This window comes from Marmota monax, unplaced genomic scaffold (genome assembly GCF_021218885.2).
Source record: "Marmota monax isolate L192 unplaced genomic scaffold, Marmota_monax_Labrador192_F-V1.1 WCK01_AAM20220418_F8-fsc00019, whole genome shotgun sequence".
NCBI lineage: Eukaryota > Metazoa > Chordata > Mammalia > Rodentia > Sciuridae > Marmota > Marmota monax.
In genome coordinates this window covers 11,011,315-11,037,466 of record NW_026695242.1, presented here as the reverse complement: position 1 = coordinate 11,037,466, position 26,152 = coordinate 11,011,315, and the positions used below count along the sequence as shown (strand labels likewise).

At 33.1% G+C, this 26,152-nt stretch overlaps 1 protein-coding gene across 5 annotated transcripts in view; it reads right to left on the bottom strand.

Moving 5' to 3' along the window:
- The window catches only part of Ctnna3 (catenin alpha 3), a 1,743,363-nt gene that overhangs the window by 1,290,563 nt on the left and 426,648 nt on the right, over positions 1–26,152 (bottom strand). For all 5 annotated transcript variants that reach the window (XM_058577909.1, XM_058577913.1, XM_046419856.2 and 2 more), the window contains one exon: positions 15,305–15,568. In XM_058577909.1, the coding sequence (XP_058433892.1) occupies positions 15,305–15,568 (264 nt within the window). The remainder of the gene's footprint in view (positions 1–15,304; positions 15,569–26,152) is intronic.

Sequence of the window (26,152 nt, the reverse complement as noted above, 5' to 3'; positions counted from 1 at the left end):
CCTGCTAAGGATTGCTTTAGCTATTCTGGGTCTCTTATTTTTCCAGATAAATTTCATGATTGCTTTTTCTATTTCTATGAGAAATGTAATTGGGATTTTGATCAAAATTGCATTAAATATGTATATTGCTTTTGGCAGTATGGTCATTTTGACAATATTAATTCTGCCTATCCAAGAAGGGAGATCTTTCCATCTTCTAAGGTCTTCTTTAATTTCTTTCTTTAGGGTTATGTAGTTTTCATTGTATAGATCTTTCACTTCTTTCATTAAGTTGATTCCCAAGTATTTTATTTTACTTGGTTTTTTTTTTTTTTTAGGCTATTGTAACTTGGATAGCTTTCCTCATTTTCCTCTGAATGGATTTGTCACTGATATACAGAAATTCCTTTGATTCTGTTCCATTGGTTTTTGTGTTTGTTTTCTTGCCAATACCAAGCCATGTTTGTTACTATAGCTCTGTAGTAGATTGTAAGGTCTGATATTATGATGCCTCCTGTTTTACTTTTCTTGTTGGGGGTTGCTTTGGCTATTCTGGGCTTCTCATTTTTCCAAATGAATTTCATGACTGATTTTTCTATTTCAAGAAGAACATCATTGAAATATTAATAGGAATTGTATTAACTCTGTATCATGCTTTTGGTAGTATGGCCATTTTGACAATATTAATTCTGCCTATCCAAAAAACATGGGAGATCTTTCCATCTTCTAACGTCTTCTTTAATTTCTTTCTTGAGTGTTCTGTAGTTTCCATAATATAGGTCTTTTACCTCTTTTTCTGGATTGATTCCCAAATATTTTATTTTCTTTTAGGCTATTGTGAATGAGATATTCCTAATTTCTATTTCAGTTTATTCATCTTTGATGTATAGGAATATCATTGATTCATGGGTGTTAATTTTATATCCTGCTACTTTGCTGAATTCATTTATGAATTCTAGAAGTTTTCTGGTGGAGTTTTTTGGTTCTTCTAAATATACAATCATGGCAATAGGGACAGTTTGAGCTCTTCTTTTCCTGTTTGTACAGTCTACCTATTTATTATATTCAGAAAACTCAAGATAAGATAAGATTTTTTAGAACTTCTTACCAAAGAGACAATGTATTTGTTTTAGATAAACATTCAACTTAAAAAATAAATTCATAAAGCCATAAGAAAAATCTCAATATTCCCACCGAAATTCTAAAATTTTCCAAAATAAAACACAATATCCAATTGAAATTCAGTGACACTATAAACAGGATGTCAAATACAATTTTAAAGCTGGACGCAGTGCCACATGCCTGTGATCCCAGTAGCTCAGGATGCTGAGGCAGGAGGATCATGAGTTCAAAACCAGCCTCAGCAACTTAGTGATACCCTAAGTAATTCAGTGAAACTTTGTCTCTAAATAAAATACAAAAAGGATTCAGTGGTTAAGGGAAAAAAACACACTTCTGATAGTCTTAAGACCAAAAATATTTTAATTAAAGTTAATACCTCTTTTGATAAAAATGAAAATAAAGTACTGCTTATTAAATTCAAGGCATTCAGAGTAAAACTGACACCATGAATGAATTTACTAAAAACAAATAAGAAAAATTTTATGAGAAAGACTAAGTAAATATATTCAAGATAGCATAAAAGAATAGCAAATTAAACTTAAGAAATTAGACAGATTTAAAAATAAAGCAGAAACATTAAATTTTAAAATAAAAATTATTAACCTGAATTATTAAGAAGAAATATTTACAACGAAGAACATAGATAAAATCAAAATTTTAAAACTTGAAAGGAAAACATGTTCCTAATGCAATCATTTGTTGCCTTTTAATTTACATGTACTAGTAGCGTCCATGTGATGTTTATTTATATATATATATATATATATATATATATATATATATACACATACATATATATATATATATATATATAATATATATATGAAACACACTTGTGGAATGATTAAATCAAGCTAATTAACATATCCACCACCTCACATATGTTTTGTGGTGACTCTTCTACTTTGTAGAATTTATTAAGCTTTTCTTTATGTTCTTTGGTCTATTTTTGTGACAGTTTCAGGGACATTTGAAAGATATATGTTCTCCAAGGTAAGAAAAGTTATTTTCATGAAATCAAGTTGTAAAATATGCACAGTGAATATGGCTTGCTTAATAATGATAATAAAGAACAAAAAAACTGCTCTGTCTTGAGGGTCTCTATAATGTGCCTTAAACTAATCTTCCTAAGCTTGACCCATAAGAGTATTAAGTGAATCATCCATTCCTGTTTCAGTCTCTTCATCATTTCCCATATTTATTTTCCCTCCATGCCTGTACTCATTCTGTACTTTCTACGGTATGCTCCCTAATTAGTATTTAATTAACACTAACAGTAAACACCATTGGGGAGTCCTTCCCAGAGAGCTCAACCTGTTATACTTGAGGGAATATTTGAAGGAAGTGTTGTGTTTGACACTAATGTTTGATTTGTGTTATTCTCATCTCCTAAACAGGTATGCAACTCTTAGGATAGGAAATGATTTATTATACTTCTTTTCTAATTCCATACAGCATGTCAATGCAGAAATAGAGAACAAGTATTAATAAATATTAATGATTAACTGGTTTTCATGAAAATCATAATACAAATACTTCATAAGAAGTTTTTAAAATCTGCATTGGGTTTGTTTTGAAATTCTTTTCAAATTTGGAAGATAAAAATAAAAATCATTCTATCTACCCACTTGAAAGACTGACATTATTAATTATTAAACATTATTAATTATTAAAAGATTGACATTATTATTATTAGCTTCATGGAATGGCAAAACTTCAACATTCTCCATAATATCATGTACAACATGCATCTAATAGTCTCAAGATGCCAAGAACAAAAAGGGTCTAGTAATCATTACTATCCGTGTATTTTATTTGCAAGGCACTTAATCCCTTCCACTTTTAATCATCAAGATAAAAAGGATTTTGTCCTCCTCTTATTGGGTAAATATTTATTAGATGCATTTAAATCTGTCACCAGGTTCTCAAATCCAAGCAATTTATTATCTTTTTAACAAATCTGTTTTAAGTAATTATTATGTACTTACACTGTGCTAGCCTGTGAGCAATATAAAAATGAGTAAGACATCATTCCCTTACTCATAGAACTCATCATCTAATAGAGACAGATGCATAAACAAATGTATTAAACTTAAGACCTGCTCGTCCATCATTTGTCACAAGAACTATTATTTGGAAAGAACAATTATCGTGGGGGGGTCATGAGAAATGAGTCCAAATTATAATTCTTCTTATTCCTGTTCAACAACATAGTAGCTCACTCCTCTGTAAAATGTGTAATAATTCCTTTCATACATTCCCCAAAGAGCAATCTGGTAGTAATAATAAAATGTGCAAATAAACACACCGAATAGTACAAGTGTAAGGTACTAGAACGAAGCCAGTACCTATTACAATGCCTTACATGAACACTGATTATGCATAAATAGTACATTGTTGCATCATTTATTCTCAGACATCCTATTTTAATACACTGTATTACATTTTATTATCAACTTCTTCATACATAACAGAGAATGTATGAATAAAATAATAAAACAAATATGCCCATATTAATCCAGCTTCAGAAAAAGAATATGCCCAGTAGCTTTAAAAGTACTGATGTAAATTAACCTCTTTTGTCCTACCCATTCCACTCCTATGCATAAACCATTATCTACCTTTTTTATAGTTTATCATATACATCTGTACCATATGTTTTGTTTTATATGTATTAGCTTCTATATAAATGTAAAAGATGTAAAACTGTTGCATGGATTCTTACATTACTTGCTCTTTGAGGATAAAGCTTTGTTTTAATATTATTCATGTTGAAATATATTGCTATTATTTATTCATTTTTATTCATTATGGTCTCATTCCCAATTTTAAAGGAAATATTTTAATGACATATCTAAGTATGAAGTTTAGTGTGGAATTTTACAGAAACTCTTTATCAAGTTAAGAAAATTCACTTTTGTTCCTAGCTTTATAGAAGTTTCAAATAAATTATATTTAATTTTTCAAATATTTTCTGTACTACTGAGATAATACTATACTTTTTATATTAATTTGTGAATGTGGTGAATAACATCAGTAGATAAGTTGAACTAACATCACATTTCTGAAATAAATTTAAGTTTGTCATAATGAGTTTTTACCTATTGTTAATCAGTTTACTCAAATTTTGTTTAGGAATTTTGCATCTGATTTCATATATTAGATTGGCATGTGAATGTCCTTCCAATTAACCTGTGTAGTGTTGGCATTGGTTTTACTAGCTTCATATAATCAATTTGAGAGTTATTTCTTTTGCTATTCTCCAGACACTACTATGGAATATATTTACATAGTCCCAGAAGTACTTGTGGTACTCTGCAAAAGTGTTTGGACCTCTCATTTGCTCTAAGCAAAATCTGCCTAGTTCTGCTTATTTCTTGAATTCATACTATGTACTTTTGAACCAGTTGGGTTAAACTATATTTTCCTAAGAATGCTTCCCATTTCATACAAAATTTCATTGTTATTGGTATGAATTTGTTCATAATATTATCTTTTAGTATTTTAACATTTAGTATTGTTAATTATATTCTCTCTAGTTATGTATTCCTCTTTTTTATTCTTACAGGTTATTTCCTGTCTCCTCTCATTCTTCCTAATCTATCTCACTAGCAGTTTGTCAATTTTATTGGTCTTTTCAAAAAACATGTGCTTGGCTTTGTTGATTTCTCCACTGTCTTTGTGATTTAATTAATTTCTATTCTGACCTTTATTAATTTATTCCTTCTGGGTTTCTTATTCCTATTTCAAACTCAACCTAGATATGTAGCACATTAATTTTCAATTTGTCTTCCTTCCTAAAGCATTATAGGTAATAATTTCCTCTAAGTATTCCCTTTAGCTATATATTCCTCAAGTTTTATTGTTCTATTTTCAGTATTTCTCAATTATAAGTATTTTTTAATTTCAATTTTAATTTATTCATGATCCAGGAATTATACAGATGTACCTTTAAAAAACATTCCAAATAGTAATTTCCTTTATTTGCCTAAATTATTTCTAGGTGTCCTATATAATACTAATGCTTTGAAATCAGCTTAATATGCAGTCGATTTTTGTTAATTTACCATGTGTCCAGGAAAAGAACACGTTACAACCTCTTGGTGAATTTAACCTTTTCTCTTTAGAATTAAGCATTGTAGCAATTTATTTTTACTGATACTGGTATAGCTATACCAGCTTTATTTAGTAAGCTCTTGAATATCTTTTCATCCTTTGATTTCCAAACTTTCCTCATTCTTTTATTTTAGTTATGCTTTTTATGTGCAGTATGTAACTGTATTTTGTTTATATTATAAGCTGTCAGTCTTCAGAGAGTTTAGGATTTCATTTTTACATTTATTATATTACAGAAATATTTGGATTTATTTTATCATCCTAGGTCATCTACTTTCTATTTATCTAGTTTTTCCATGGTGTTTTTATCCTTCATTTTCTTCTTCCTTCAGATTAGTTTATTTTCTCTTTCCATTTTTCCTTTCCCTGTGTTTAGGAATTATATAGTCTATTGCTACACATTTTCTAGCAATTACTCTAGACATTTTAGCATGCTATTTAAATTAATGTCTTCCTATTTCCCCTGAAATATAAAGACCTTAGAACACTTAATTCTGATTCCACTTTTCCTAAAGTATATACTATGTTTACAGATATATTGATTTTGTACTTTTAATTATATAAAATATATATGGTTGTTTGATCCTTTATAAAAATTAATATTTGAACAGTAGTAAACCCATAATATTTACTCTGCTTACAAATTCTTGCATCTGAACCTTTATTCTATGATAATATTTTCTTTAACAATTTTTTTCAGAGGAAAATTTCTGATAATTAACTACACAAGTTTGGAATTAGGTAAAAAAATAACTTTAATTCATCTTTGTTCTTGAACAATAGTTTCACTGTGCACTGAATTCAAGATAAGAGTTATTTTCTTGGCTGGAGAAGTGGCTGTGAGGTCATAGTTCTTGGCTAGTATGTGCAAGACCCTGGGATCAATCCCTAGTCCAATCAATCAATTAATCAATAATCAAAACCAAAAGCAAGTTATTTTCCCTTGGGATAAATCTACTGTCTTGATGTGTCTTTATTTGAGTAATTAGCTATCAGTTATTACTCAAGCAACTTTTTTCCTGTTTTTAAAGAATTATTCTTTTTGTCTTTGGTATTCTTCATCTTCATTATAGTATGTATAAATGTGAATTTTTTTATATGTAGTACTTGAGATTTATCTGGCTTATTAGCTATGGAGATTGGAATTTTCCATAATTTCTAGGAACTTCTCAATAACTTTTTTTTAACTTTTCTCTTCTCTAGATTTTATTTTAAAATATTTTAGAACTTTTCACACCATCCTTCATGTATAGTTGCTGGGTTTTTTTTCAAAATATTTTTTAATTCTGTGTCTCTGTGTGGTGAACTCAAATAACTTGTTCAAGTTTTTCATATTTTACCTAATCATTAATTTTATCATTATTATGCTTTTTATTTTAGATAGTTTTGTCTGGTCAGTTTTGAAACTCTTGTTCCTTTAACATACCCATTATATTTTAAGAGAATAAATGAGGGAATAATACATACCTAAAATACTAATTTATATTCAGTATTTTATTATTTTAATATCTGTACTGTTTACAGATCTGATTCTGCAATTTGTTCTTTCTATAAAATCTTACTCAAGGTGAGCTACCAATTTGTGTGTTATGAGAACTTATCTTCCTTGGAACTATGTAAGAATTTTTTTTAAGACTTGGCATAAAGAATTTGCAGAAAAAATTTGAGTTTACTTCTGGCAGGTCCCTGGAGGTATTGCCAAGACAGGACAATGTTAAATTAGATTTTCTGCTAGGGTTTTATAGACTACACAGATAATAAGAATTCTGACCTACAATCCAGACAAGGACAGTTTTATAGTTCAAAAAATTTCAAGATACATTCTATTGCTTTGTTTTGTTTTGTTTTTCTGGACCACCCAAAGCCAAGGCTAAACAACTACCTCCCTGTAGGAGTTAGTGTTTTTCTCATTCATCCAACAAGATAGTCAAATTTTAGAGATTCTCAGCTTCTCTTACAAGTGTCTCTTATCTGACTTTTCCACCTTGTAGTATAGAGGCTTTGTCTTTTCTCCTCAGTTTATGGTCTTTAAAAATCCAAGCTTCAGGCCATAACTAGAAAAAAAATCCTGGTCCTGGCTTTTAGTCTGAATCTATCTGTGCCCTCTTTGTATCTGTCCTCAAAGAACTCACAGATTAACTATGTGCTTTAAAATACTTTATTCATCATTTTAGTTCTTCTAATTCGCTATATGTCTAGAAACCAAACAATTTTTAGGTCATATTAAAATACTTCTAGATATCATTATTGCCTAAATGTTTAATAGTTCCTAAATGTTAATCTGATTGGTAAGGGTCTTATTTTCTCCTTTATTTTTTTAGGTTCTTTTTAAAATTTATTTATTTGTTTATTTATTTGTTTGTTTATTTATGTATTTATTTATTTTAGGTATATATGACAGCAGAATGCATTTTGATTCATTGTGCACAATTGCACCACACCTTTTCATTTCTCTGGCTGTGCATGATATAGCATCACACCATATAAGCAGTCATACATGTACCTAGGGTAATAATGTCCATCTCATTCCACCATCTTTCCTGCTCCCATGCTCCCTCCCCACACCTCCTTCCCCTTTGCCCCATCAACGTTCCTCCATTCTTCCCATACTCCACCCCCATTATGGATCAGCATCCACTTATCAGAGAGAACATTTGCGTTTTGTTTTTTTGAGACTGGCTTACTTCACTTAGTAAGATATTCTCTAATTCCATCCATTTACCTGAAAATGCCATGATTTTATTCTCTTTTAATGCTGAGTAATATTCCATTGTGTATATATACCACAGTTTCTTTATCCATTCATCTAATCTAGGTTAATTCCACAGTTCATCTCTTATGAATTGAACTGCTATAAATATTGAAATGGCTCCATTACTATAGTATGCTGATTTTAAGTCCTTTGCATACAGACCAAGGAGTGGGATAGCTGGATCAAATAGTGGTTCCATTCCAAGTTTTCTAAGGAATCTCCATACTGCTTTTCAGAATAGTTGCACCAATTTGCAGTCCCATCAGCAACATATGAGCGTGCCTTTCCCTCACATCCTAACCAACATTTATTATTGTCTGTATTTTTGATAACTGCCATTCTGACTGGTGTGAAATGAAATTCTAGAGTAGTTTTGATTTGAATTTCCCAAAGCAATCCTTAGCAAGAAGAGTGAAGCAGGAGGCATCACAATACCAATCCTTAAATTATACTATAAAGCTATGGTAACAAAAGAAGTACGGTATTGACACCAAAATAGACATGTAGAACAATGGTACAGAATAGTAGAAACAGAGACAAAAACTACATAAATACAGTTATCTCATACTAGACAAAGGTGCCAAAAACATATATTGGAGAAAAGATAGCCTCTTCAACAAATGATGCTGGGAAAACTGGAAATCTGTATGCACCAAAATGAAACCAACCCCCTATCACTCATCATGCACAAAAATTAACTCAAAGTGGATCAAGGACCTAGGAATTTGATCAGAAATCCTTCGCCTAATACAAGAAAAAGTAGGCCCAAATCTTCATCATGTTGGATTAGGCCCCAACTTCCTAACAAAACTAAAGTGCAGGAAATAAAATCAAGAATTGATAAATGGGATGAATTCAAACTAAAAAGCTTCTTCTCTGCAAAACAATCAATGATTTGAAGAGAGAGCCTACATTTTGGGAACAAATTTTTGCCACACACACATTAGACAGAGCACTAATCTCCAAAAAATATAAAGAACTCATTAAGCTTAACACGAAAAAAAAAAATCAATAAATGGGCTAAGGAGGGGAACAAACACTTCTCAGAAGAAGATATACAATCAATCAACAAATATATGATAAAATGTTCAACATCTATTTTCCCCTTTAAATAAAAATGAAAGACTACATACTATGGTCACCAACTGAAAAGTTTTAGTCATAAGCAGCATATCTTCAACATTACAGAGAACCTAAACTAGGATAGACAGCTACAGAGAACCTAGACTAAGATAGACAGCTACTAACAGAAGAAAATACACACATTTTTTTCTTTCTGTGCTGCTTTATGTAAGAAAATATTATGAGCAGCATATCACTTAGATTTGTTTCTAGTGGTTTTCCTCACTACAAATTCATGGCCAGTTAGAAGTTAAATAAAATAGAGCCTTATACACCAAGTATATATACTTCTAGTAGGAGAAAGAGGGGAAAAAGTAGAAGTAAGAGACAAATGACTTCATTTCAATATCACAATATTACAAGTAGTATTCTTATAACCATTATTTACTTCATATTTACTTAGCACTTACTATTTAACGTTTGTTATTCTAGGTGCTAGGGATATAACAACAGTGAATGAAGAGTGATGAATAATGATACATAAGTGAAAATTTAAAAATAAGAAAATAATACAATATGTCTTTGAAAATGAGAAAATACTACACACATATCATTTGTTATTATCGTATTAATAGAAATAAGAATACAAATAATTCTTATGTACCATGATTACAATGCCTGCTTTTCTCTCTGCACAGGAGAAAATACGGTTTAATGGACTTGGGAGTTTTCAAAGCAATTTTCACTGGCAAATTTCCTTACTTAATGACATTTTTAAAAATTCTATTAATCTATAATTTGACACTTCTCAACTCTCATTCAGTCACAAATTCAGAAGAAACATCCAATAATTCACACTGGCCTTTCAAATAAATCAATTGTTTTAGCCTGTATAGTAATCTAGTTCAACTTCTATTTTCTTCACCAATAAATCTCAGATTTCATACCCACAATCAGCCATGGGCCAGAATGAAAGATTTAACCAAAGCTTCAGCATGGTAGTTGTTGAGTAAGCACTCTGATGCATTTTCACACTATAAACACTTAATGAGACTTCTTTCCAACAGACTATCTGAGTATATACTACATCAATTTATTTCATAGCATTATATTTGTATGAGCAGAATAGAGGAAAGGTTATTTTAGATATTTTTACCAATATAGTTTCTTGTAAATAATGAAAAGTACAACTATTTAATTTACAAAATCAATAAAAATGGTTAAATGTTCAATAAATTCTGTGGTAGTATCAAGTTCAGACAGTGTTTGCAGCTATTGTAACTCGGATATAAAAAAATATATAAAACTTGGGCATTTCGTACTAGTTTATGCATCCCTTTCTCTGACTAGAATTGATGTCAAAGGTTGTAAGCACAGTTATTGACCACAGGAATATATCTTCAGGACTTCTGCTTGCCTTATTCAGAAGTGAGTCAGCCATTCAGAGGACCTTAAAAAAGACATCATTCTCATATTTATGCCCATTTTCATCAAAGCTACACACACTGTCTCTCCCAGTTTCCAACTCCTGCTATTTCTTGCCTGTAGCAGTCACTTTCAACTAATGTGAGAAATACAAGATGCCTCAGAAGGAGGAACAATTTGGAAATCTTCTGTCTTCTTCTATAATCCTAAGAATATAAAATACAGTATCTGGGATAAACAAGATCCCTTATGGGAGATCCCCTGATGCAATTCTGTTTAGACTGTGGAAATGAGTTATACAATTCTATTCATCTACTCTGGAAAATTTCACCTCATCATACCTAAAAGCTCCCAAATACTGACTGTTTATACTTTTTTTTATTAGTTACACATGACAGTATAATGATCTTGACAATTCATACATTTGAATCAAATGGAGTGTAATTTCTCATTTTTCTGATTGTACAGGTTGCAGAATCGCATTGGTCATACAGTCACCTATATACATACAGCAATAATAATGTCTATTTTATTCTGCTGCCCTTCCTATCCCCCTTCCTCTCCCCTCCCCTCCCATCATATCTCTCTACCCAATCTAATGCGACACACTTCTTTTTTTTTTCTCCTCACAACATCATACATGTATTCTGTATAACGATGAGGGTCTCCTTCCATCTTCCATGCAATTCTCCTTCTCCTTCCTTTTCCCTCCCACCTCTCTTCCCTATTTAGTGGTAATCTTCTTCTCATGCTCTCCCTCCCTATCCCATTTTGAGTCACCCCCCTTATATCAGAGAAGACATTTGGCATTTGTCTTTTAAGGATTGGCTAACTTCACTTAGCATAATCTGCTGTAATGCCATCCATTTCCCTGCAAATGCCATGATCTTGTTATTTTTTAGGGCTGAGTAATATTCCATTGTGTATAAATGCCACATTTTTTAAATGATCAATAGACAAAGTCTTACCCACCAAAAAGTTATTCCATATTTTGGACTTGGTTATATTTATAATTTTTCTGATGGTTCATATAAACTTAAGAACCTTATCATATATTATGCTGAAATTTGATTAAGCATGCTATGGTTTGGATATGAGTTGTCCCCTCAAATCTCCTGTGATAATGAAGGAATAGTCAGAGATCAAATTATTAGATTATGAGAACTGTAACCTAATCAGTCCATCCTAATTTGAGTATTTTAAGTGATTGGTAACTACAGGCATGTGGCCATGGCTGTAAGAGGTAGGTCACTGGGGACATGCCCTGAAAGGGTACATCCTCCCTACATGCCTTTCCTCCAGGTCCTCCACTTCCCAGATACCATGAATGCAGTAGCCTTCCTCTGCCAGAAACTTCCATCACCATGTTCTTCCTCATATTTGTCCTATAGCCATAGAGTTCTCTGCCTATGAACTGAACCTCTAAAACTGTGAGCCCCCAAAACTTTTCCTTCGATGCTGAGAGCCATTGCCAAGTAGGTATGATGCATGGCATGACCCAGGTCATTTGCAGTGACATTGCATGTAAGGTGACCGTGCTCAAGGACCAGGGCGGATCCAGGTTTAGGGTATATCTTGCTGGGATTAGGGAGTATCCCGCTCCTTGGGTTTAGGGTGGTTCCAGGTTTAAGGTGTACCCTGCTGGGAATAGGGCATATCCTGCTGCCTCAGGCGCGCCCGCTCCTTGAGTTCCCATTGAGTTCTCACAGGATTCAGAGAGTATTTGGGATTCAGAGCCCGGTGGAGTGTGTGGATTTGCCCAGAACGTGTGTGTAAAGTGCTGGTGACAGTTCAAGAATAAAGAGTTGCTGTTTGAATCTACAAGGTGTGTGGTGGCTCGTGATTTTGTGCCCAGCCAGACTGCAGCACTTCTCTAAGTTGTAGGTATTTTAGTTACAGCAAGGAAAAGCTAATTAGTATAAGTACATCAAGTCTATGAGAAGGCAATATAGGTTAGAATTAGAAATTCTTCTGAAAATAGACTAGACTCACATACTACTATTCACTAGCTTTCTAACTAGAACAAGTTACATGAGTTATGGCTCTGTATTATTTTCTATAAAATGAATATTTACCTTATAGGGACACTATAATATTTAGGTGAATAATTCATGTCAAATTTTTAACAATCAAGAAATGTTATATATTTAATTTATTGAGGGCCCAATACTTTGTTAGTATCTAGGTGATATCCACTAGTATCTCTGGCATAAAAAAATGGAGTATTCACTCTTACTTAAGGAAAAGACACTGGGGGCTATCATGCTAAGTGAAATAACCCAATCCGAAAAAACCAAAGGCCAAACGTTCTCTCTGATATGTGGATACTAACACACAATAAGGAGAGTGGGGGGAAGAACAGAATTCCATTGGATTAGACAAAGGGGGAATGAAAAGAAGGAAGGGAGATGCTAATAGGAAGACATTAGAATGAATTAGACATAACTTTTCTATGTTCATGTATGAATACACAACCAATGTAACTCCACATCATGTTCAAGCACAAGATTGGGATCCTAATTAGAATAAGTTATACTCCATGTATGTAAAATATGTCAAAATATATTATATTATCATGTATATCTAAAAAGAAAAAATAAACAATATGAAAAAAAGAAAGCTATGCATCTAATGAACAAGATTATTGAGTGCTCATTACATGGGACAAATAATTATGATGAAGTATTATTAGAGAGTCACAATTAATCTTCTAGCTTATTAGACAAATAGTTCTTAAAATTTTCACATGGGTGATAATAACCAGAAATTTAATAAATTTTCACAAGGATTCCAGTAATTAAGAATTTAATAATGATTTTTAGACACGAAGACACCTGTGTAAAGATGTAATTAAAGGAAAATCAAGCTAGATTTAAATTTATTAGTTTTCTAATGAGTTTATCATTAAAGTAATAATGTTAGGAATAATATATGAATTATACATGTTGTGTTTAGTTTACTTTTTAAATTCTAGGTAAAATTTTTTGTAATTTTAATTATATTAATTTCTTCAATATAAAAGAATCCACCTCAAGTCATCTCTAAGAATGATACAAAAGACTAAGATTTGTTGAGCATTTATTATGTGTCAGGCATTGCTCTAAACATTTGTACCTTTGTTATTAATTCAGTGATTCTGAAAAAAAAAACATTATAATGTAGGCCCTGTTACTGTCTCCCCTTTATAAACGAGAAAACTGAGAGTTACATAAATAAATTTCCCAAGATTACAAAGATAGGAAGTGCCAAAAGTGGGATAGGAACTTAGGAATTAGGGTTCTAGAATCCCTACCCTTGTTAAGCTCTACATTATTCTGTCTCCCATTAAGAAACTACATGTCTGACTGAGGTTACCAATTGACATCATACTTGAAAGTCTGATAAATTTCTTAACTTCAATATTCAAAGTTAAATTTCTGGTCTTCTTCCCATAACCAGCTTTACCCATAGTCTTCTCTATCATGGTTGATGAAAACTTCATTTATATAACTGCTCAAGCAAGAAAGACAAACCAACCAACCCTCAAAATTATCTGTTGTCAAGAGATATGCTGCCCATATACCCCTTCCAAATGCAACTTGCTGTTCAGCTATGGACAGGACTGTTCTCAGGTATACAGGGCTATCCTCTCACCTTCAGAGCTCACACACTTCCCAGGGCAAAGTAACCTATATCCAGTAACTGAAAGAGGCATAAAGGCTTGTCCACTTCTGCTTAATAAGGTACTCTGGAGGGCAATCCTCTCTCAAGAATTCACTGCTGATTGACTCAGCCTTTGTGCATCTGGCTCTTAAGTACACTCTGCTCAGACCTGTCCCTTCCTTCCTCCCTTCCCATATGTGAATTCCTAATAACACCTTGTATCCCAAACTCCATTCTGTGTGTGATTCTGAAGAACCCAGCTAGAAACACCACCCATGACTCCTTTTTTCTCATGTCCCACACCCATCTGTCAAAATTCATTTGACTCTACTCACAAAATTTAGCCTTGATGTCCTCTGACATTGCCAAATTAAAATGTGAAGTGGAATGAGGAGGTACATGAAAATGTAAGGGTGAAACCTGGATTACTACATAGCCTCCTACATGGTTTTTCAGCTTCTCTGGCTTACTCTTCTTCAGTCTGTGCTCTATGTGCAACCAACATAGTCTTTTTAAGTATCTTTATGTTAAAACCTTATAGTGGATTTCCATTTAACTTAGAGAAATAGCCTACAGAGCCCTCCATAACCTATTCCCATTGACTATCTACCCTAAGCCTCTACACTTGTCCCTTGCTGTTTCCATCCAGGTACCCTGGCTTCTATGCTGTCACTTAAACAAAGAGGACATGTCTTCAACACTTTGCTATAGTTCTCTATCTGCCCCATTTCCCAGTCTATATCAAACCTTTGACAATATCAGAGTTTTTCAATGTAACATATGATATAATTTAGTTATTAATGTTTATTTTTTTGTCTATAGGCCCTGGCTAAAATGTAAGCCCTTGTAAAATGTCAGGGATTAGATATATCCCAAGCACATAGAGCAGTTCCAGTAATAAATATTTGTAAAGATAATAAATCCTACATTTTGGAAGTTGATCTATATAAATAAAGTCATCACTTTAATCCAATAAACAATTCAAATTCATTGGCTTCTTTGGAAGAAGTTTAAAGGAATCAGAATCTACTGATAGAATACTTTCCTATTAATCAATTCACTGGAAGACACAAGAAGTTCACAGAGACTGATAACTAGACTTTTATTTTATCATACTTTAGACTCTAGCAAATGGACCTGAAAGCCCATTTCTCTGTATTTTTGTACAATGACATCAAATCACACTTTACCTCTCTCTCAACATACCTCCAGCTCATCGAGTGCACTTCCCAGGGTTTCTGCTTGTGGTTCCAATGGGGCCGGCATATTCTGGATGCCTTGGGAAGCATTTGAAATTACATTGAGGGCATTCTGAATTTCTTCACAAACTGTATCCTTACTGGCTTTGAGGGAAGCAACATCAGAATGTTCCAAACAAGCTGAGCAAATGGAATGCAAGAGGGGGGAGTTCTCCTTCAGTGTGGCTCGTGCCCCTGCAATTTCATCCCTCTGATTTGGAGATTTTAAGTCCTGAGAAGGGAAATTAAAAAAAAGAAAATGTAAAGGTAATTTTTTTTTTACAATGCATTATGTGTAAAAGACTTACACACAGAAGCTTTATCTTTCTGTCAGTATACACAAAAAGATAACTAAATAGTCAGTCATGAGTTCATTAAAGTTATCAATTATTTCTACATTCCTTCAAATTCTGAAGTGCTATAATACAGAAATGTGACAGTGCATAAGTAAAAGTCACAATGGTGCAGATGTATAAAACCTGAGTAGATCTCAATATGTCAGCCACATATTCATAAGTCACTAAAATACTCTGGCATTCACATAAGTGTATTATAAGACAACTTGAATTATAAGGGTGCTAATTCTTCTTTCCATAAATGTTGGATAATTGCATATAATTTTTGTTAAAATTAAGTGAGTTAAAAACACTAAATAAAACATCTTACCATTCATCTACTTTTCTGCTGTTTTTCAGAAATGCTAACAAATTTATCCTGAATCCTTCTTTCTTTGATAGTTATTCAAGATAGTTGCATTTAACATATATTAGCCCTTTTGTTAGACTCTGAGTTTACAAATGTGAACAATATGAAAGGGTATTGTAAAGGTAAGGCTTATGTTCCTGTATGTGGGAAGGAGACCTTTCAATAAACAATAAACTAGGTAAACAAATACACAAGACAATTTCAGGTAATGAAATTACAAAAAAATGAAATGTCAAAGAGATTGACTTGAGAGGGGAAAGCTGTTTTAATCCAGCAGTCAACAAAGATATTTATGTGGAGATGACAATTTACAGTAAATCTAAATAAAGAGCCTTACAAACAGAGAATAGAGGCAAAAGAAAGTCCTAGCTAAGTGATAGCTGATCAAAGATACAGTGGAAAAAACCTGACTAGCACTACCTTAATGAAGTGTTAAAAGTTGGCATCCTCAATGACATCACATGGATATCATGGACTACTTTATACATCTGGCAAAGAAGAGGATATCATTTCTGTGCTTTTCTCTCCAGAAAACCACAAGCTCCATCCAGTCATGAGAAAAACAAAACCACATAGGGGAATATCCTACATGATACAGGTGCAGTATTCCTCAAAACCATCAAGATTATGAAAAACAAGGAGACTGATAGACTGTTATAGACTAGAAGACACTTCTCAAAGGATATGACAAATAAATTCAAGGCGGTACTCTGGACTAGATCCTAAACCAGAAATAAGACTTTCATGAAAATCTGGGAAAATTTAAATATAATCTATTAATAATTGATAGTAATACATCAATATGTATTTTTGTAACAAATGTTAAGAAAGGTAGATAGGAACTGTCTGTACTAGCTATGTAACTTTTCTTTAAATCTAAAATTATTGTCAAAATTTTTTATTTAAATAAAGCTAGTTTAAGGGACATTTACAGTAGTTTATGCAATGCATAGATAACATCTTATATAATCTTCATAAAAACTCAGGATAAAAGTGATTCTTATTTCATTTTAAAGATGAGAAAACTGAGGTTTCAAGAGACTAATTTCTTTAACCAAGTGGCATAGTTAGATGGTGGCATTTATTGTTATCAGTGTGACTCGCTATCCCTAATCTTGTCAACTGTACTATACTCTTTCCTGTGTGGAACAATTTCCTTACTTGCTATATAAGAATGATGACTTGATTCTATATCGTTTAGCTTATAAAATGCTTGTACACATTATCTTATTGACTACCATGACACCCCTTGAGAAAGTTAGGCTAGCATTATTAGCCCTGTTTTAACTAAGTTGGTATTTAGTGAAAGTAGACTGGTAAAAGAACTTAGATCTTTTAAGTAAGTCTTTTGATTGCAATTCCATATACCCCTATGCTTTTTTCACAAGATTCTGCCACCTCGGGATAATGCTGCCTGAGGTTAATAAATGGCTTGTGTTACTATATTTTTAGTTCTTTCTCTTTTGGAAATAAAGGCTGTCTGCTACTTTAGGCAGGCTTTGGGAAGATTAACCTCTTTACAAGATATAGGGAGGACAGTTAGAAGTAGCTGTCAACTCACTGTTCATACTCACTAATTATCCAAGAAAAGACATTTTGTGATTTTCTTGTCTTGCTAAAATTTCCCCCCTTATTTTTGGTCTGGATTCTAGTTTCAGCTCCATTATTAGGGCGATGAGCAGGGTAAGTCATCCATTCTTCAGATGTTTGCTCTTTCATTTGTAAAAATGGAAATAATGACACTTCTGGCAACTCTCTCACAAGACTTAGGATACAGCACACCAGAAATGGAATATATGTAGAAAACAGTAAATAATTATAGAGTATGGAATTATTTAATTCCTCAATTTATCAAATTTATCATATGTTTTTGTTCTGTGATGATCTTGGTGATTTTTATATCCCCCACAATTTTATAGCACCACTTACATTCATCCCATTGTGACATAGGGGATAAAGAGTTTAATGTTTACAAAGGATGCATAGCTTCTCAAAGGAATAACAACAAAGAATTGAGGAAGATTCTCTGTATTTATAATATAATATATTATTTCCTCTGAAGTAATTTACACATTTGTACTTCTTTATTTAGATTGGCAGTGTCAGAATTTAGGTAAGTGAAGGGTGGAAAAAGGTGAATGCAAATTATTACAAAGAAGGTTAAGGTTAAAAAGTATTTCCTTTGCTCTGACAGTGGCTATGCATATTTACTATAAGTTGCAGTAACTTTAATACTATATAGAGACTTTGGAATTTAAAAAGTATAAATATATTCCGGCTTTTGACCTCATACTTTGCCATCTCTGCCCAAGCAACTATAAAATCCTTAATGAGCACTAATATCCCAAAGAGCAAGCCTATGAAGCCTTCAAGAAAGGACAGGATCCATGAACATAGCAGTAATATACTATGACAGTGGATAGAGGAAAGAAAGGAAAGGTGAATAGTTTAGGTAAGATAAATTAAAAAGGCGAGAACATTTCTCCCAAAGGATATCAAACATAACAAATTTAAAGTAGTAAATAGACAGATAAAAGGAAAACTAATAACTATCATTCTCCTAAACAAAAGGTTGTTGTGGTAATATTTGTGGTTGTTTTAACTGATGTTACCAGGGGTTCAAAGGTTCATAGGTTGTCTATATTCTAAGATTGTAAACGAAATCAAAATAAGAATTAAACAACAAGACCAATTAGGGATTTCACTGGATATAGAAGTATACAGAATCTAATTCCTCCGGGACTGACACTTATTTGATATCTTTTTTTTAAGTGCTCCAGAAGAAAAAGCTCACATGAGATTTCCAAGTTAAGGAGACATTAATGCTTCCAGCTGATGAAGAAGCTCACAGATGGGATTAAAAAACAAGACCTTACAAATCTGTGCAATTGGGTAGAGAAGTAACATATTAGTTTTAACCCTGGCAAGAGACCAAATATATTTAGGGATTTTAAAGATCACATAACATAAAAATGGAGGGCTCTAAGTTATAAGCTAATTCAACCATTCATTCAACAAATGCTTCAGAAAATACATTATGTGTTGAGAATGCAAAGATAAAGAACTCATAGAGAATAAGGGGAGACAAATAAATTCATATGAAAATTAAAATAAAGTTATAAAATAGAGGGGATTTTAATCCCCAATCTTGAGGGGATTAAAGAAAATTTATCAAAAGAATCTTTTTCCAGTTTTTCAAGGTTCAACTGATAAATAAAATTGCATATATTTAACGTGCATAGCATGATGCTTTGATATACATTGTAAAATGGTTAACACAGTCAAGTTAATCAATACATCCATCAATATAGAGTTATCATGTGGGCATTGTAAAGACATTTAAGATCTGTTCCTTGTAAATATCAAGTAATCAATACAATATTATTAGGCATCATCACCATGCTGTAATTAGATATCCAGAATTTACTCATCTTAAAACTATAAGTTTATATCCTTTGACCAATATCGCCCCATTTCCCCCCATTCCCCACCACTGCATCCACCATAACATTCTGTTTCTAGGAGTTAAACTCTTAAATTTCTTTGAAGTGAGATCACAATGTCTTTCTATGTCTATGTGATTTCACTTAGCATAATGTCCTCCAGGTTAATCCAAGTTGTTGTAAATGGCAGGATTTTAGAGAAAGTGAAACTTAGAGAATTAGAACTTATCCCTGTGAACAATGCGGAACAATCAATCAATAAATAAATAAATAGCATGTGCAAACGCCTGAAGCATGAAAGGAGCATGCAGCCACTACAGGTGTTACTACAAGTACAGAAAACCTGAGCAGGAATTCTGATAAATCCCCCTGGAAAGTTAGGCAGGAGGTATTTCACATACCATACTAAGAACACTAAAAGCAACAAGTTTAAATATGTATTTTCAAAAAATTTCCCTGGTGAAAGCCTTTTGAATTGATTAACAATTATGACATTGTAATCAGGGAGACCAAGGACAATGTGTGCCTGAACACTGTAACCAGGTAATATTGAGGAAGTAAAAATTTTAAGACTGGGATACTTAGATGGGAGGGAGAAGAGATGGTATTTACAAGTATTTAGAAAATGGTTTCACCAATTGTATAGATAGTGATGCAGGCACCAACATGGGAATAAAGAAAAAAGAATGTGTTTGGAAGACAAAGGTTAAGCACATTTTGTCACCTACCAAATTTCAAATGCCACCATAAGATCTAAAATGAAAACACACTCTAGAATTCAAAGAAGAATCTAGCCTAGAATAGACATATATGAATTATTAGCTCCCATTTGGGAGCCAAAGCTAAGTAGGAAGGTTACAGGTCCTTCTTCCCAGATGAGTGTTACAAGGAGAAGAACCTAGAAGTCATAAATTGTTATTCAAAGATGTAACCCTAATAATTTTATGTGCTAACCCCAAAGGCCAAACATTGCATATACTTAAATTACCAAAAAGGGCATCAGAAAGTACTGAATTTTTTTAAAAAAAATTAAGTTTGAAAATGTTTTTAAATAATGCACACCAGAGTTTAGAACCTGTATTATTATGGATAATCATCTTTATAATAAGAAGCCACATAGAAAGATGAGTTCTGTATCAAGGAAACTTTAAAATGTGGATCTGATCACCTTGAAATGGAGTTTTATATTAAAGGACACATGACATAAATATCTATAAATTATGAATAAACTTGACAATTTGTTAATAGAATTTTTTCTTAAACATAGAAACACTAGATCAAAATCCAAGTACTATAACTCGTATTGCCTAATAGCATATGGCATATATTAGAAGTTTATTACACTTTTGTTGAAGAAACAAAAAGGACTAATGAATTGAAAAATAAGTAGAGAAAATTTAGTTTATAATGGTGATGGAGACCTCAGCTATGATTACTCCAAGAAATCAAATTTATGAAGAGGATAATTAAACTATACCCATCTCCACATTAAATTTTAGCAAAGCCATTGGTGCTACTATGTTGGAAAATTGATAGTTTCTACCAAAGCTGAACACACCTTTTTACCAAGCTATTACACTTCTAGGAGAAAATACACATATATAGAAATGTGTTCATATGTTCACCAAAGACCCATTTGAAAAATGTTCATAGCAGCCATCTCCATACTACCTCTAAAATGGAATCAACCCAAAATAATGAAGGTAAACAAAATTCAGCTTACATGCAACAATATGATTCATGGAACAAAAAACATCAGACACAAAATAATACATATTGTTTGATTCCGTCCATATAATGTTCAGACTCAGGGAAAACTAACCTATGTTGTTAGAAATCAGAATAGTGATTATACAGGGAGAAAAGACAGTGGACTAGAGAAAAGAAGCAAGTCCCAGCAGTTCTCCAACCCTAGACTTAGAATGCAGGAAAAATTCTCTTCATGGATGTGAGTAACAAAGGAACCTCACCAGAACTTAATATTGAACTACAGGAAAACAATTATAGAACTACAGAAAGTTGGTAACTTGGACATGAGAAATAATTCCTTAGAGACGCAGAGAAGAGTGGAGCAGGGAGCTTTATGTAAGAGATGCATAGCCAGTGGATAAATAAATTTAAAAATAAAGAAAAACTGACCTGGGGTAACCCATGGTCTACAGAGGAAGACCCATTTTAATGGACACAGAGTTGACATGGAAAGCTTATCAATGAAAACAAATCCAGAGCAGTCCATGGGGGTGAAAGCGTTCCACGCGGGCCACAAGTCCTCCAGTGGGCCGGAGCAGAAAGCCTTCTAGGGATGTGAAGCTAGAAAGCCCACTACAGGCAGGTTCTGGACGCACATTACCTAAGACCCTCTGTAGGTGTGGAATAGGCGGGCAGTTAAGGAATATGTTCCTGGACTCTGAAAGTTGTTCCTGTGCAAGCTGCATGGGTTTAGGAACTCAGCCTCCGATGAAAAAAATTCCCCGAATATGCCTGAAACAAGAGAGGCTGAAACAGGCACAAAGAAAATTTTACTTGGACCATTTTGCTTCTGGATCCCAAGAGAGAAAACTCTCATAGTTACTGGTGCCCCATAAGAGCTATTGTGAAGATGCTCACTGCAGCCACACAAGGGCATCTGCACACCAGGGTGGATAATTGATAGTTTACATCCACAACGATGAAGGTGAACCCTGTGAAGGGTTAATCCCTATGCCCTGAAAGTAGAGTTTACCGGAAAGAAGTCCAGCAGGGATTGGCAGCTCCACATCAATAGGAGGATAATCCAAATATCAAATACCCACCAACAGAGTTCCGAAACCCACTAAAAGTCCAAACCTCATCTGGTAACTCCAATGCAGAACTTTGCATTATCACAACTACAGGATTACACAATTCATCAGCACTCCCCCATCTATCCCACTTAATACTAGGAGCTTGGAAGTCCAGAGCTAGTATGCCTGGCCAGCAGCTAGGTGAAGAATACAAATACAATGGTTAAAAACAAAGAGCCAAAAATAAATGTAAAGAATCAAAATTCATCCCTGCAAACAGATTTGACCACCAAAGTGGAAACAAGTCCTCTCTCATTTTCTTTTTATGTTTTCCCTTTGTATCTTTTTCTGTTATTCCCCATACTCATTTTTTTTTACTTTTTTAATTTTAACATTTTTTCAAATTTTCAAACATAAATTCATCATACTGTATTATTCTTAAATTTTTATTAGGCATGCTTTTGTGTGTGTGCGTGTGTGTGTGTGTGTGTGTTCATTATTTATCCTTGATTAGGCTGAGATGTAGTATAATTACATGAGAGTTCAAATTGTTTGATCTGATACATTCTGGTTTGTTCATACCTAGGTTCTGGACCCTCCTATCTTACCTTCTTTACTCTCTTCCCCCAGTAAGAGCCAACATTTCCTCTTCCCATCTGCTCTGTCTTCTTTTCATTATTTTCAGTTAATTTTTTATTTCTTCTTTTTTATAGCTGACACCTGCTACCTATCTCCTACCTCTGATAATTTTTCCAAACATTTCAAACTTTCTCTTGCCTTCTTATTCCAATTTCTTTTACTTAAGAAACTATAATCCCAATAAGTAGTACAAATTACATAGGTTATATAATTCCTGCTCCATTAAATTTGTAGTGATTATTAATACAATGGAGAACACAGTAATCACCTGCTCTCAAATACCTGATCAAGTTCATGGTTTTTTATTGATGCTGATATTGTTAAACACTAACACCACCATTCCTATATAGGTGGTAATTAGCATTATAGTAGTCAAAATAGATACCAGGCATTTATTTTAAGGCCTTCCATCTGCATCTGACATAATGTTATTCCTGGTTCTCCTCTTCCTCTAAAAGGAGTTAAAAAGAGATTGTGACACTTCAAGATGGCAGTTAGAGATACTGCTGCCAAGAAATACTACAAGCAACAATGAACCTCATCCCCACAAAAGTTTTAGCCCCACCTGAGTATTAACTTTACTCTACCTCAAAGAATTGAGGAGACAAAAACCCCAAACCAACAACCAGAACCTGAGGGGGAACAATCAGAGAGGAATCTCAGGTTCATCCCTTGACATTTACTCATGCATCAAAAACAGAGAGAAGTTTCAGAACAAAAAAGACAATTACATACCAAAAAATGTACAAAAAAGGAGGAAGGGGAATCTATTTCAATTCATGCACAAAACCAAGACCACTGAAAACATGAGGAAATAGGCAAACAAAATTGAGAATCCCCCAAACAAAGGATCCCACAAATATGTAAGACAAAATTCCAGAGAAAGGTTATAAAAAAACTGATTATTAAAATGTTCAATGAACTAAAAGAGGTTTAAGGAATGAATTATAGAGCAAATAGAAGAGATGAAAGACCACTTAAAGAAATAGAAATATTGAAAGGAAACCAATCAGAATTCCTAAAAAGACACAATCAAATTAAAAATTCATTAGAAAGCTTCACTACCATACTAGACTTCAGGCCTTAAAGACAAGATATATGAACTTGAGTACACAGATTGCAGAAAAGGGGGAAAATAATTGAACTCTGGGACAACATTAAAGGACCAAACCTGAGAATCATTGGAATAGAAAAGAACATGGAGATACAATATAAAGGTAGTAAGAGCATTTTCAACATGATAGTTTCAGAAACTTTTGCATATCAAAATTAGATATCTGGGCTGGGACTGTAGCTCAGTGGCAGAGCACTTGCTGAGCATGCATGAGGCCCTAGGTTCAATCCTCAGCACCACATAAAAAATAAACAAATAAAATGAAGGCGTTATGTCAATCTACAACTACAAAAAAAATTTTTTAATTAGATACCCAATACAGGATGCATACAGGATCCCAAACAGACATAATCAAAAGAGAATTTCTCCAAGAAAAAAACAATCAAAATACCTAGCATATAAATAAAGAAAGAATATTAAAAACTTCAAGAGACAAATATCAGGTCATATTTAGAGGCAAACCAATAAAGCTCACTACTAGCTGATTTTTCAAATCAGATCCTAAAATCAAGGAGCACATGGAAAAAAAATATTCCAAACTCTAAAAGAAAAAAACTGCCAGCCAGGGCTGCTATACAAAGCTCAGTTTCAAATTAGAGGGAAAAATAAATACTTTCCATAGCAAAACTGATCCATGACCACCAAGCCAGAACTACAAAGAATACTCAAAGACAAAGTACACACAGAGGAACCCAAAAACAACCCCCAAAGGTCACACAGAGGAAGATCAATAGAAGAAGAATCTACTAAATGATAATCAAGACAGTATTAAATATTTTTAAAAATCAAAATGGCAGGAAAACCTAAACACATACCCATACTAACCCTGAATGTTAATGATCTCAACTCCCTAATTAAAAGACTAGATTAGGAGAATGTATCAAAAAACAAGATCCAACTATGTTCTGTTTACAAGAGGCAAAGACACAGGCTAAAGGAAAAAGGATGGGGAAAAAATATTTCACAAAAATATATGTAGAAAAATGAAACTAGACCTCTATCTCTCATCCTGCACAAAAGTAAAATCAAAATGAATGAAAGACTTAGGAATTAGACCAGAAATATTGAACTGCTAGAAGAAAACATAGGGTCAACACTCCATCATATAAGTGCTGGCACAGACATCTTTAACAAGGCCCCCAAAAGCACTAGAAATAAAACCAAGAATCAATAAGTAGGATGCCACTGAACTAAAAAGCTTCTGCACAGCAAAGGAAACAAATTAAGAGCATGAAGAGAGAGCCTAAAGAATGGGAGAAAATCTCGGCCAGTCAACCTCCTACAAGAAATTAATATCCAAAATATGCAAAGAACTGAAAAAAACTTTAACATCACCCCCCCACACACATAACCCAATCTATAAATGGGCAAAAGAAATAAACAGAACTTCTCAAAAGAAGAAATTCAAATGGCCAATAAATATATGAGAAAAAAAGGTTCAACATCTCTAGCAATCAGGGAAATGTAAATCAAAACTACATTGATTTCATCTCACTCCAGTAAGAATGACAATAATCAAAAATATGAATAATAGTAAATGTTGGTAAAGTTGTGGAAGAAAAGTTACCCTTATACATTGAAAGTGGGACTGCAGACTGGTACAGCACTCTAGAAAGCAGTATGGAGATTCCTCAAAAAAAAAAAAAATAGAGATGGAATTACCATATGACCCAGCTATCCTACTCCTTGGTATTTTCTGAAAGATCTAAAATCAGTATGGTATAGTGATACAGCCACCTCAGTTTTTATTGAAGCACACTTCACAATAGTTAAATTATGCAATCAACCCTGCCAAAAGATGAATGGATTAAGAAATTGTGATAAATGTACATAATGGGGTTCTACATAGTCATAAACTAGAAGGAAATCATGTCATTTGCTGGTAATTGGATAGAAATGGAAAACATCATCCTAAGGGAAATAAGCCCGACTCAGAAACACAAAGGTCAAATTTTTTCTCTTATATGTGGAAGCTACACTAAAATAAATGAAAGGAAGAGGGAAGATAGGATTTTATAAAGATATAGGGAAGATCAGTAATATAGAAGAAGAAGATTGAGAGGTAGTGAAGGGATGGAAGTGGAGCAATGTGGAATGAATTATTAGAAACTCATGTGCATATATAAGTATACCACAGGGAATTTCACCTTTAT